The sequence below is a fragment of the Plutella xylostella genome, chromosome Z, assembly GCF_932276165.1.
Source record: "Plutella xylostella chromosome Z, ilPluXylo3.1, whole genome shotgun sequence".
Taxonomy (NCBI): domain Eukaryota; kingdom Metazoa; phylum Arthropoda; class Insecta; order Lepidoptera; family Plutellidae; genus Plutella; species Plutella xylostella.
Genome location: NC_064012.1, coordinates 4,847,858 through 4,861,968, shown reverse-complemented (window position 1 = coordinate 4,861,968; position 14,111 = coordinate 4,847,858). Strand labels below are relative to the sequence as shown.

At 39.3% G+C, this 14,111-nt stretch overlaps 1 protein-coding gene across 1 annotated transcript; it reads right to left on the bottom strand.

The window, feature by feature from the left end:
• Window positions 1-55: 55 nt before the first annotated feature.
• On the bottom strand, window positions 56-12,814 carry LOC125491204 (CAP-Gly domain-containing linker protein 1-like). The gene is made up of 14 exons (XM_048632612.1): window positions 12,676-12,814; window positions 11,564-11,626; window positions 10,926-11,006; window positions 10,442-10,558; window positions 9,399-9,434; window positions 7,476-7,526; window positions 7,273-7,353; window positions 6,445-6,726; window positions 5,993-6,103; window positions 5,609-5,761; window positions 5,172-5,335; window positions 2,052-2,213; window positions 1,359-1,446; window positions 56-624 (listed from the first exon to the last, which is right to left on the bottom strand). Exons 2-14 carry the CDS (start codon window positions 11,609-11,611, stop codon window positions 448-450), a joined length of 1,551 nt encoding a protein of 516 aa, XP_048488569.1. The 5' UTR covers window positions 11,612-11,626; window positions 12,676-12,814; the 3' UTR covers window positions 56-447.
• Window positions 12,815-14,111: the final 1,297 nt, after the last annotated feature.

The window sequence follows — 14,111 nt, the reverse complement described above, 5'->3', positions numbered from 1 at the left end:
TGGCGTATGAAATATTAATTTACAGTAGTAAATATGAAAAAATGTTGAAAGTGTAAGATTGTCGAAATTGAGCAAGATAAACAACGATTAAATTTTACGAAAAAGATTTAAGTACAATATACAATTCAAGCCCTGCCTTCGTACTTATTAGAAAGCATGAAACACTCATCAAAACCTAATTTTGGTAGCTATTAGAATGAGAGATTTGTTAGCAAGTTTGGGTATAAAAACACGAGAGCCCCAGTTTCACCATACTCTGTTAGATCATAACAAGGAATTAGTTGTTGACCTTTGACACAAATATCTGTCAAGAATTTAATATGGAGATGACTTATAATTGATGACATTTCAATGTAACAGGAGTGTTAATGATCTAACAGACTGTGGTTAAACTAGGCATAAAGCAGCACTATGTCGATGGTGACCAGCAGCTGGCTGGTCCTCTCATCAGTTGGGCACCTCCGAGAAGAAGTTCTTGCAGGTGCAGTCGAGCTCGTCAGCGTCATCGTCGCCAGGAGCCCTCCTCAGGTCGTTGACCTGCGTGGTCAGACGCTGGATCCTGCACTGGGCCTGTTCGAAGTTCTCGTTCAACCGCTTGATGTGGCACTGCATGCGGGCTTGGAGCTGGGTAAAAGATGAATTATGTTAGATTTTACTGAGTCATGTGGACAGGACATGTTGGAGCTATGAAAAAGTTCCAGTGACATGAACGTTAATGGCAGGTGGAACTTTTTCATCGCACGTGAGTGTACTACGTAGCTGTATATTTTATTAAATAAGTAGATACTACTTTGACAAGTCTATAACAAACTGCACCTGGACTTGTCTGACTACACAGCTCATCAGCCGTATTATTAGTATTTATCACAAGATTATTACTAGGATAGGAACAGCGGACTAAACATTGTGGTAAAATCTTAAGGGGCCGTCCATTAATCACGTGAGGTCGTTTTTCTCATTTTTTGACCCCCCCCTCCCCCCTGGTGATATTTGGTGAGGTTTGGGACCAACCCCCCCTCCCCCCCCTGGATCACGTGTATTTTTTTGGAAGTCTATGTAAAGGCAATTTTTGACTAGAAAAAATATAGGTCATACTACAAATCGTTAAAATTTTTGCGCCGTCCAAAATCTAATTTTTGACAAAAAAATAATACACGTGATGTCTTACGAGAACCCCCCCTCCCTCCTCGTGATGTTTCGTGAGGTTTTCTGTACCCCCTCCCCCCCCCCTTTGAGCCTCACGTGATTAATGGACGGCCCCTAAACGTCACGAGTCTCGACACGAATACCTCGAATCTGTCTGACTACTGTGAGTATAATAAGCAGTATAGCAAATTGACAATCATATGAATCGTTACCTCCTCGCGCTCCTTGTGCGCAGTACTGACTTGAGCTCTGGCGTAGGCCAGCTGCCTCTCTAACTCTGCTACCGTTGTTTGCAGACATCTGGAAAATTTATAAATGTTGAAAGAAAACTCTTGGTGTTTCGGACCGGTATGCGGCATTAAAATTCGAAAATGGTAATACACTTGTCATTCAGAACTTTCATCATAGTACCTACCTATAAATCCTCTAGTCTAGTTGGTGCTAAACTGAAAGCTGTTTGTGCAACAGAGCAGGGCAAAGCAGCGGATTTCAAACCAATATCTGTGCAGCGAGCATAGGATTCGATACTATTTTCGAATCTACACGAAGGGTCACTTTTACCAAACGCTAAACGTATTTAAATCAAATTTTAAATACATTTTGTACTAACCGACACACGTATGACAGGCTACTAAATACTGGCTCGCCACGGAAACTGGCACACAAAATACATGCACATGCGACATCTATGCTATCTACAGCTGCGGTAAGGCTGTTTTCACAACATGCGGATTTGATCATGCACGCGGGGTTGCCCCGCACGGGTTTATATAAGTAAGTATTCATTGTAACGCGTGGAATATGCACGCGAGACGCGGCAAAAGGCGTGCAATCCCGCGTGCGGGATAAAATCCGATGCTTTTAGAAACAGCCTATAAGCCGTCCAACCAAAACGGTTCACTCACTTCTTCATAGTGTCAGTCCTCTCATTGGCCCGAGCCATGGCGCGGGCGGCGTCGTCGCGGCACCGGTCCAGCTCCCCACCGAGGGCGGCACACTCGTGCAGCTTCTCCTGGAGACGCTTGTCTGACGCCAGGCACGCCTCCTCCATGCGGATCACGTTGTTCCTGAGGAGATAAGGGTTCAATAAGAGTGCTTATCATTATAAACATCGTGAGAAAACATACATATCTAGATTTAGCATATCAGATATGTGAACACTGTAAACCCACCAACCCGCAGTGGATCAGCGTGGTGGGAAATGGTCCAAGCTTAGGAAGGCAGTTTAGACCATGAGGATATGCATAAAGGTTCCACTCCAGAGAGGTGCATGTACTTACACCCCCACAGAGAACAGAATAGAATAGAGTGCTTATGATCCTGATCACATATTTGATGCTGATTTGCAGCATACATAAAAACAGGGTTACCAGTCTAAAATAGATTTTAGAGACAAGATTTTTTAAATCATTATCTTCCGAAGTCAAAGACTTCCCATTTAATTATCCTAAATATTATTTTAAGTATCCTAGTTGCTTAAGACGTAAACTTTTAAACAGAGTGTCTGTTTCTCAAGACAAAGATTGGAGTTTTTTAAACCCTAACCGTGGCACGAGCCGACGACTTATCTAAAATGTATGTTCAAATGGCTGTGCCTGAAACTTACACTTCCAAGATTAATTAATATATTTGCCGTGGAAATTCCGGGACAATGCAATCTTTGCTCTTAAAGTTAAGGAAAACAACAAAGTACACATCTAATAAGTGATCCCACCAATCCACAATGTATCAGGGAGGTGCGAAATATTTCAAGGTTTGGAAAGAAGACGGTTTGGATCGTACTTACATATTATATTGATACCTACTAATATCTAAATTTTGCCTAAAATTACAAATCTCCAAATCAAGGAACGTTAGGTACGAGGGCGGGTCAATAAGTCCGTGACTTTTATAATTTCCCGCCACTTAACTGAAAGAACAACACTGCTCCTGTCAACAGGCAACTCTCAGTTGACATCTGTCAAAATTTGGACCAGTTACGTCACTTGGTTTGTGTTTTACACCCGTTCTTAGCAACTACCGCGTGATTTAAAAACATAATGGAAAAAACTGAATTTCGTGTGCTCACTAACCATGTTTATTTGGGAAAAAAACCATCACTGAAACCAAGGCTAAGCTTGATAAAGATTATGGGGACTCTGCACCATCAATATCTATGGTAAAAAGTGGTTTACTGAATTCCGTTGTGGCCGTACAAGTACGGAAGATGCCGGACGTTCATGGCACCCAGTTGAGGTCTCTACACCTGAAATGATTGAAAAAATTCACGACATGGTGTTGGCCGATCGGAGATTGAAAGTGAGAGGGATAGTGGAAGCCACAGGGATATCACGTGGCTCAGTGGTTTCAATTTTGAATGATCACTTGGGTATGAAAAAGCTTTCCGCAAGATGGGTGCCGCGTTTGCTCACAAACGCAATCGAATGACAAAACTTCGCAGGAGTATTTGGCGTTGTTCAACCGAAATTCGGACGAGTTTTTGCGCCGTTTTGTAACCGTGGATGAAACGTGGATCCACCACAACACACCAGAGACCAAACAGCAGTCTAAACAGTGGGTTTCTCGGGGTGAATCGGCGCCAAAGAAGGCCAAGGTGGGTATTTTGATGACCTCGAGAAATCTTATTTTTTGAAAGGGATAAAAAAATTGCTGAAACTTTGGACAAAGTGTATAGAGCTCAAAATAAAATTATCAAAAAACCAGTATTTTCTTCAAAAAGTCACGGACTTATTGACCCGCCCTCGTACTTCTCTTGGATAGGTACTTCTTTTTTCTTGGAGTCGCGTCGTCGCGCACGGACTTGTTTCGGGTGCACATAATTATTCTAATCATTTTTATTATGTGCACCCTCTTTAACATTGTAATTTATATACACTTAAGGATACCTATTATTGGCCTTACCTTACACATACTTCTTATGTATAATCTACTTTGTAACGCTGTTGGTTATCTATAAATAGATAAATAAATTATCTAGCTCCAAAGCTCCAAATCAACCAACTCACAGACAGACCTCTCACAAACCTGTCAAAAAGTTGGAATAGCTATTTCGAATTTAACCGGCCTGCGGTGATTTTCAAATATGAATTTAGGCAAAATATTATAAATAAAATAATATTATTATAAACTCCAGCTCTATTTCCACAGCCGGAGGGGACTAAACCATCGGTTTTCAATGCATGCTCCCGCTAACACACACAGTCGATGGCTGTGTCAGTGCACTGCTCTGATAACTCAATCCCAGTTCAAGCCCCGGGCTGTGATAGACCGGGAGCAAGCGACTAAAACAAATTCAAATTATATTATATGAATATATCATATATTATATACGTGTTTTTTTCTGGTGCAGAGTTAGTATGAAAAAAAAAGAGAATGAGTTTACACTCTATCCAAACAGCAGGAGAAAAACTTAGGATACCTATAACGGATGATAAATAGACTGCTCACTCAGTGAGGCGTAGTTAACATTCAACACGTTAACGAAATGAAAACTAAAATTGCAGTATATGATCATTCAACTATTTCCGAAGTCCTCACAAACGTAGTAGCGAAAAATGTACTCTTGAAACTTAGCTAAGTATATTCAATTCTTCTGCTTTTACTGCCTAATTCGTAAGTTGTTTCAGGATCTTGCCTCCTAGACTATAACGGAGAGAACTTTATTTGTCGTAAACTCTACTAATAGCATCGAGAAAGCTGCTACTATATTTTGCCAATACGGACCGGTCAATATGGATTGGACAGTGAACTGGTCGTTTTATCTATTCTAGACACAAAGAAGATCACTATTATTTCGTTTGTACGTTATTATCATATAATTACTGGATGAATTATTAGGTACTGTAGTTTCATAATAGTACGATAACTTAAGAAAAACCGTTGCTAAGACTGCCAACGATTGTTATATAGTATTGTGCGATGAACACCTCTACCTACTGTATAGCTTACATTGCTGATGTACTACAAATATAAATGTGCATCTCAGGTCAGATAAAAAGGCCGAATATAAAGAAAAATCTGCGTACTTGAGTCTCTCAATCTCATTCTTCATAGCCTGGTTGACTTCGGTGAGCTGCGTGATGCGCTGGTTGAGCGAGGCTATCAGCTTCTCATCTCCGCGGTCTACCGCCTTCGAATCTGACGTAGCTGACGCTGACGAGGCACGCTTCTCGTGAAGAAGGACATGGATCTGTGTGAAGATTTTAAGAGAAATCCATCATTAACACACAAACAACCAAACATGGACATCAATGTAGAAGAAGATTCTACGTGCTAAGTTACTGACATTATCATAGAGATTTCATTATCCAAAAACTGCATCAATGTCATTGCTGTAATAGCAACCCTTTACAGAATAGCATCTACACCATAATTAGAATTAGCTGCCTACACCACTATATATCGATGATGTCCTAGTTTAGTCTCAATTTAAGAAGGGGTAGAAAACAGAGGTAATATTAACTTTTTCTCTGCAAATGAGTAGTTCCCTGGCCAGCTGTTCAGCGTTGTGTTCCGCCACCGCCTGCGACTGCTGAGCGTCCTTCAGCTTCAACTGGGTCGCTCTCAGCAGGTCCGGCAGTGGAGACAGCTCTTGCAACTTTTCTTGGAACTTCAACTGTTTTTGGATTAATACGATTGGGTTAGATCAAGTTTGACCAAAACATTGCATAAAACTTGTTGAAAATATATTCCTGGTGCAAATGCTTGTGCTGGTGTTAAACAGAAGCAATGATCGGTTGAAATGAAAAGTAAAACATTGCTCGTTCATTACAGCGCAGCATCCAGCATCATTTGCTTGGCATAATTTTGGACAAGATTTTATTTAAAACTTTTTGTGCAGTTTTACCTTTACTTGCTGGATCTCCAAGTTGATCTGTTCGCTGATCCGCGTGTTGTCCATGTCCATCATGTCCAGCTGTTTCTTCTGTTCCTCGACAAGCTGCTGAGCTTGCAGATACTAAAAACATAACAAAATTAGTTTCCTGAAAGATCCATGTATGATCCAATAATCTCGAGCCCTGCATGACTCTTTAACTACTAGATACAATTTATATTTATTTTATTGCACAAGTTTATTTCCAAGTCATCAATTATAAATCCATAGGGACAGCCTTAAAGGTCTTTTAACACTGCACCGAACAAGTTTAGTGTTACCTTGACCATAGGTAGTAGTAACTGTTTTACCTAGCACATAAGTAGTATATTACAGTAGTACTGTCCGATATTTTTATAGCGGTTTCCGACGCCGGACCAGTGGAGAAAGGGCCTAAAACTTCCAAATAACAAAACAATCCAAACCTTGACTCTGTAATCCTGCAGCTGTTCATTCTGCTCCTTCATCAGTAACCTCAACTCTTCGATCTCCTCCCTGGCTTCTTTATAGCACTGCTTCAGCGTCCTCACGCTGACCTCGTGCTCATACGCTTGCTCTTTGCTCCCAAACATGTTGTTGGTCTGAGTGGCCAGACCCTCGAATTTCATTTCCAACTCCCGCAGCTTGTTGAGGACCTCTCGGTGCTGACATCTCTCTTTTTCCAGCTCTTCTTTTGTGGCTAAAAGGTCCGCCCGGAGAATTGCGCACTGTGTTTTAATCAAAGATATATGGTGAGTTGTGATGGCGGATCCAGACTCCTAGAGGCGCTCGGGTGCCATGACGAGTGAAGGCTGCACGGGAACTCACCATCCACAGTATCTACACTGTCTATTTTATTCAGTTCCCCGCTACAGTCTATCTCACACGTGCTTTGAGTCGCGCCCAAAAACCGACACAAAGCGGTGTGACAGCGAGGTGAGGCGAGAAGAGGCGAGGCACCGCTATCGCTACAATCTATTCTATTCTATTCTCTGTGGCGGTGTAAGTATTAGTACTTTCCTGGCTCTCTCAAATGGAACCGCCTCGTAGAGAGTCTTGTAATCAACGTTACGTTTAGTTTAGTCTTGCGCTTCTAGGAAGCTTCAACTTGATGGTGTATGCTAGTCTATGATACTATAATACCTACTCAACTACTACTACGCTACTTTGGTTTAAGCACATTTACTAAACTTACTAAGGAAACCGATTTGTTTGGTTGTGGCTGCATCGAAGGTAAAGTAACGAATGTGATAATGATGACTAATGATATTTACCTCAGTGACTTTCGCTTTGAACAGTCCTTCGCACTGTTTTAGTTGTATAGTCAGTCTGGCCACCTCCCTCTCAGCCGGGGTCTGAAATAAATTGTTTTTTAAAAAGATTGATCGAGTTTTCTAAATACCAAGTGTAAATAAATATATATATATATACTATAGGTGAAGCTACTCATTACGAATTAGAGTGTTATTTAACTTACTGGTGGTGCGTCTGGGTTGCACGGAGCGGGGCATGGTGGACACACTCCGCACTAGAACAATAATGAATCATATGTAATATAATTAATTATTCATCATAATAACACGTCCTGAAAATTAACCCTGGTAATCTAGTTTTGAGTGACCAATATATGCTACGGACAATGGCGACTACTCAGCCATGAATATATTTTCCAAACAATAGACCACTCTATTATTATTCTGGCACTACTACGAACCAGGGGGTTCAATCTATATCACGAAAAAGTAAGTTTCAAAGCGCTGCTGCGCGAGCCACGACTCTATTTCTATTAAACGTGCCGATTGCACGACAGCTCTCGTTCGATCATTTTTTATCAGTATAAAGTAACCCTCCAGTGTTTTGGTTACCAAAATGTACAATTAATTTATTTCCGACAATAGGCATGCTAAATTGAGCCTTCACAGGCCTACGCGTGTGCGTGACAAGTCATGGTGGGTCCTCCCAGAGCGGTTACAGAGTAGCGTATTTTTTAGCGCGTAAGCTCGTTTTTTTGAAGCGCACATAGGTGCGTATTTTGGTACATAACTCGTAATAGCGTTGACATGTTTCTAAGCTGTTATAAGTGACATGACACCTTTTATTATGAAATGCGCTTGTATTGTAAGCGCTTATGGTCCAAAGACCGTATACGCGGAAAAGTAAGCTAGTCTGAAGCCGCGATTTAAAGTTTAGTTGGAGTTGGAGTTAGGACTATGTCTATTTAGTCAGAAGTTGAAAGTATTTTGTTTTTTTTTACCTCTACTAAAATGTATTCACTTCTTTACATTTGAAACATACAATACATATTCCTACATATTTTTCTCAAAGGAAAACGCATTGTCAGTTTTCCTATTAGCCACTATTTATTTTACGTTATTTCCATTAAATAACTTACTATTGTAAGTGGGTTTTCTTTATAATATAAATACAAATAGGTACCTATTATAATATTTATTTAAAAGAGGGATTGTTTGTGCCGTTTTGCGGACATTTCAGTAGCATCAAAGGAAGGAGAGCACCTTTGCATTTTAATGGGCTACCTCCTGCAACAGATTTTCCGAGTAACAATTTAGTTAGTCTCTGTGTTTTGCTTCAGCTGTAGGGTATCTTGCACTTGCATAACTTTCTAAGATTGAGCAACTGTTGTTGTTATAAAATTCCTACTTGTATTTCTAGCTCTATTGGGAATAGAGCCTGGAATTTAAATAAGTAAGTACTTAGGTAGTTTTTACATGTATTTAGGTAAGTACTTACTTTTAAGAATAGTGTCAGAAATCTATATGCTAGCAGCTAAGGTGGCTGAATGCTGAAGAACCGATAACCAGCGGTGTAAACGATTTTCGAGTGGAGACCACGAACAGGCAAGCGTAGCGTGGACCGATCTCCAGCCCGCTGGACGGATGACCTTAAATATGTGGCAGTTAGTGACCCGTCAGTGGTTGGATTAGGAAAACCTAGTGTTGTGGCGTTCAATTGGGCACCAATATACGGGCTAGTAATTTGTTGATAATCACTTTTACCACGAACAGGTAAACGCAGCGCAGCTTCGGACACCCTCCTGCCCGCTGGACTGCCGACCTTAGGCGGGTAGCTGGTAGTGGTTGGATGAGGAAGGCCGAGGACCGAGTGTTGTGGCGCTCCTTGGGAGAGGCCTATGTCCAGCAGTGGATGATTATTGGCTGATGATGATGATAATGATGGATCACTTTTACATATTACAAGTATTAAATCACAACGGTAGCGTCGTAAGCAGAAACGAAACTGGCTTTGATCAATCCCAAAATAATACAGTTATCGATTTAATTTTGAATTTGGCAGGAGATTTGGCATCATTGTAGATTAGCCAATCGCAGTCGTTGGAAATGGATGTTGTCGTCAAGTTCAAAGTGATATCATTTCTTACCGCTTTCGTTCCTGGAGGTACAGGCGGACCAGGTTTCTGTAAAAAATGATTTTGTTATTTAATAATTAGAAAATATACAAATACATCATATATTTTTATATTACAAGAAAAATAATGTTTTATTCTTTATGAGGAGTGAATTTTATTTTCGACTTTCCAAATGTCGGGTCACTTCCTTTTGACTTTACTATATTAGCACTTTGGCAACACTCTGTATATTTATAATTTAGGCAAAGCTTTTTTATATTATATTTACCTAATTACTTAGTTTTCAACTTTGCATTCGGGTCCGCTGAATTGCTGAATGTTCCGGGGTAGTGACAAGGGGTGTATGTAATTTGTTTTAAAACATTCGATGTTTCTCACATATTTATGTCACGCATTGTTGCGTGACATAGACATCGGCAATCGGCATCCCACAATCCCCCACAAGCGGTAGAGATTACGGCAAATCCCCGAAGTCGTTCAAAAGGCACATGTTCACCTGATCTTTCTTGATTGGTTGTGTTTTACGTATGTTTGTACTTTTTTCAGTTCATGTACATAACCTTGTGAAGTAAATCTTTCTTACGGTTTTGATTTTATATGGTATATTATTAGGTACTTATTATTTTATTTTTATTTTAACACTTTATTGTATACAAAATACATACTTAGTTACAATAAAAGATGAAGATAAATAAACTTATGTGAAATATATACACGTAGCCGTCTTCTCAGTAAATATTCCAATACAAAATACAGTTAACTGTACCCTGGGCAGTCAGCGACTGACGCAATTCTGTCTGGCTAATTAATCCTTTCACTACACTCGTAAATAAAACCCTAAAGCAGAAGGCCTAGCACGGGGCGCAAGATAATCCCTCAAGGCATGAGAGGTTAGGCCTCAAGACGCTCGCGACGAATAACTTTGGCATAAGGAAACGTCAAAAATGCAATAACATAGTGGAAGCTCTATAGACGCGCACATCTTGCACCTCGTGCTAGGCTAGCAGCTCTAGTATTTGTCACAGACACGCTAAGAAGAAGAAGAAGTGGCTCACCGGTTGTGCGAAGCAGATGTTCTGTCCGGCTGCACTGCGGCAGTAGCTGGGCTTGGCTTGGTCACTCATTTCGGTAAGATAGTGCACCTCCAATTCTAATTCACCTATTTGTTTTTCCTGAAAAGTTCATTTTATATGCATAACATATATTTTTAATAGTACATTGTTTGTTACCCGATAAGGGGTGAAAGATGCATATTTAATTCCGAGGCGGGGTTTCGCGACCGAGTAATAGTGATGAGGCTAATGAGATCGAGGAATTAAATAAGCAATCCCTGAGATAAACACTGTGTCAACTGTGTGTGTGCTTTTCATGAATACTTCTATAAAACATGAAATTAAAAACATCCTTTGGATACTTAGGCTTCGGATATCCGCTGACCAGCCATCTTTATTTTCCCTCAACAGTTTGTTATAAGTTTCATGATAGAACATGTGAAAAACACAGTGACTGCATATTTTGAGGTTTTCCAAAGACACTTACGATTTCAACCGTCGATTTTTTATAGTATTCAAGCTGTGCAACTAATTTTATTGCGGCCTTCACATCAAATTGTTCATGATTCTGAAAAATAATCACCATTTGAACATATAGTAAGTACCTACAGGTAGGTAGATAGTAAAAGTGGTACTCATTGCAAAAGTTGTACGGTATTTTTAGCTTTCAAAGGCAATTAATTTACTTATATTTTCAAATAATAAATTAAAGTAACGAGCATGCGGGTTGCTGCCATTACTAAATGGGTAAAAATTGGATTCCTTTATCTTTTTTCAATAAATCTACCCACATTATATACTGGGTGTATCACAACACAATTCGTTGCACTCTTTTCTGAAACTCTATATATTAACGCTAGTGTCCACCTGACCGGCCATATCCGTATGGCTACATCTTATTAAGTAATTATAGAAATAAACTGAATATTATTTTTAAACAGTTTTTAAGTTTCTTTTCACATTGCCGTCATCGTCATGCATTGCAAAAATGCATTGCTCTATATATCTAGCCCCTCATACTTTTCAACTTTTTTGTAACATACTGTAGAATCAAATCGATTGTGTATTCCGTAAAACATAGACGAAAGATTTTATATACGAACTTTAAACATACTTTAATCTTACCGTAACTATTGTAGATAGACTTTCAGTACACGGAGATTTTTCATTCATAGCTTGTGCATCGCCCTATAATAATAATCAATAAAGTTTTTATGATGATTAGGTACTTCGATAAAAATATGCCTCGTTAGCGACGTAGCATATTTTTGGTTTGCAAAGATCGATAAAGAATTTTCATACCATGAAAATGCAGTCTAGGCTTGCTAACAAATATCTTCCAATAAAATCCGGGAGCGACAGCATCACGAGCCTGACATAACTTTCAGGAATTTACACAGTACTTACATAGGCTATGCACAATTTGTACAGCGAAGGATGGTGCTCCCACTAGGGGGTCACTCTACAGGGTGTTGCAAAATTGGTATACTAAGCCGAAACCTACATGTGCAGCATGGTATATCTAAGCCCGAATCTGACATTTTTTTTTCGCGAATTTTCGAATTCTGATTTCAGTTTCAGGCTTAGACCCTTTTTGCAACAGCCTGTATAAATCGTAGAATGAACCAATAAGAATTGTCACGCTATCGGCACGCTTGATACAACGAGATAGAGCCATGATAGATAGAGAAGTTCAGGAAAAGCAAAAATGTAGTGCTAACCACGACTGTATCTCGTTGTATTAAGCGTACCAATGGCATGAAAATGACCCCCCAGAATCTTATGTCGGAGCCACGATAATGCAGACACATACTTATCAGACCACCAATTTTGCTTCAGCGTTAAAATAGCTATATAAAAAATGTACCTGAACGTTTTTCCTATCTAGTTTCTTCAAGAGAAAGTTCAGTTTCCCTTGAAGGCTTTCAGAGTGCAGGCTCAGCTGGTCTCGATGTTTTGACTTTTGACCTTATCTTATCCTCTCCTTATCCTAATCCTAACTAATATTATAAATGCGAAAGTAACTGTGTCTGTCTGTCTGTTAGTTACTCTTTCACGGCAAAACTACTGAACGGATTTGAATGAATGATTTGGTATACATACTCGTATGGTCTAGACACTGAAAGTACATAGGCTACTTTTTATCCCGGAATTCCCACGGGAAAACTTTTTAAGGCGAAGCGAAGCTCGCGGGAACTGCTTGTACGAAATATAGCTACGGAACCAAGTTACCCTACCTTTGTAAGAATTTTCTCATGGTTCACAACATGACAGTAATTTATAGAGGTTTTCTTAGTTTTTCTGGATTATTGTGAAATTTTCTTCCAATTTTGAGTTGATTTTTTAGATTTGTTCGATTTTGTTTACATAATATGATTGAATATGATGATTTTATTGTGTTGTTTACGTTTTGTGACAGCAAAAGTGACAGTTTGTGATTGGTCTATGTCCAGTGCCAAGGGGCCAGAGGAGGCTGTATGCTTGTCTTTGGGAGGTTGGAAGACTTCGCAGTGCTTTATACAAACTACGATGTATATGATGGTCACATTAATTACTTTTAGAAGAGCCTGCCTGAATGGGAGAATTACCGATTGCCTGTTTTTAATCAATATAATATATTTTATATTAAGAATACTATTATTTTTAATATAAAATATATTCCTCTTATAATAAAACTTTTGCACTTCTAACTTGCCATTTTTCCGGGAATACTAAATCTGCGGTGGTTCTTTCTTCGTAAAATCAGGTCTGAAGAAAGCTTCATTAGCCACTGCCCTGGATGACCCTGGTTAGCTTGTCAAAGACATCCATTTTTCGGAAAAGTGAGACGTTTCTCTCACCCAGCTCCATCACATCCGTTTCCGTTAAAGAAGTTTTATGGAAAAGAAAGAGGAAGAATTGCGAAGGAAACTAAAGTTCGTTTTTTAATCACAGATACTAAATTGTCAATTTCTGAACGGTTCACGAACAGTCGATGTGTTGCGGGACAATAGGGAATATGCGTAATTTTTTTATATACTTTTATTGGATAGTTTTACATCACTTTATAATAGTAAAAAAAAATTCAACGCCAAAATAAGTAATTTAAGGTATTTTAAAGAAAGTTAAAAAATTACAACCATCACGACCACTTTGAAATTCCGTCAGGATGGCGGGCTGTCGTGACGTCATAATCGTTTAATTTCACGGCTCAGAATAATGAGTCCCGTCAGTCGGCATAGATTTTTTACCTAATCAAGTAATCACAGAGTTCTTTTGTATTTTCAACAAACCAATGTTGTCATGGTAACAAACGAAAAAGGAAGTGTATAAAGTGTGATCAGTGGCTGTTTTGTAATGGTAATAAAGTGTGACCAGTGGCTGTTTTGTAATGGGAGCTCGTAAATAGCTGCTAGTAGCTCTTTTGAAATGGGAGCGCGCAAACCAGAGGACCTTTGTACACAATATTACGCTATTATGGCAATATGAATATAAAGTAATATTTGTATTGTCTGTAAGTACTTACTGTAACTTTGGTTCTCAGTAAGAGTGACTAGGGTTAGTGGGTCATTCTATTCTATTATCTGTGGGGGTGTAAGAACCTGCACCTGGCTCTCTTGAATGGAACCATTGTGCATATCTCAAAGGTCTAAACCCCCTTATCTAAACTATCGAATAAGAGTATAAAAATATA

Coding starts and splice junctions, on each gene's coding strand:
- LOC125491204 (XM_048632612.1), bottom strand. CDS start 11,611: ATGAATGAAAAATCTCCGTGTACTGAAAGTCTATCTACAATAGTTACG. Junction 11,007..11,563: donor GTCTATCTACAATAGTTACG/GTAAGATTAAAG, acceptor ATTATTTTTCAG/AATCATGAACAATTTGATGT. Junction 6,104..6,444: donor TGCAGGATTACAGAGTCAAG/GTTTGGATTGTT, acceptor TTATGTTTTTAG/TATCTGCAAGCTCAGCAGCT.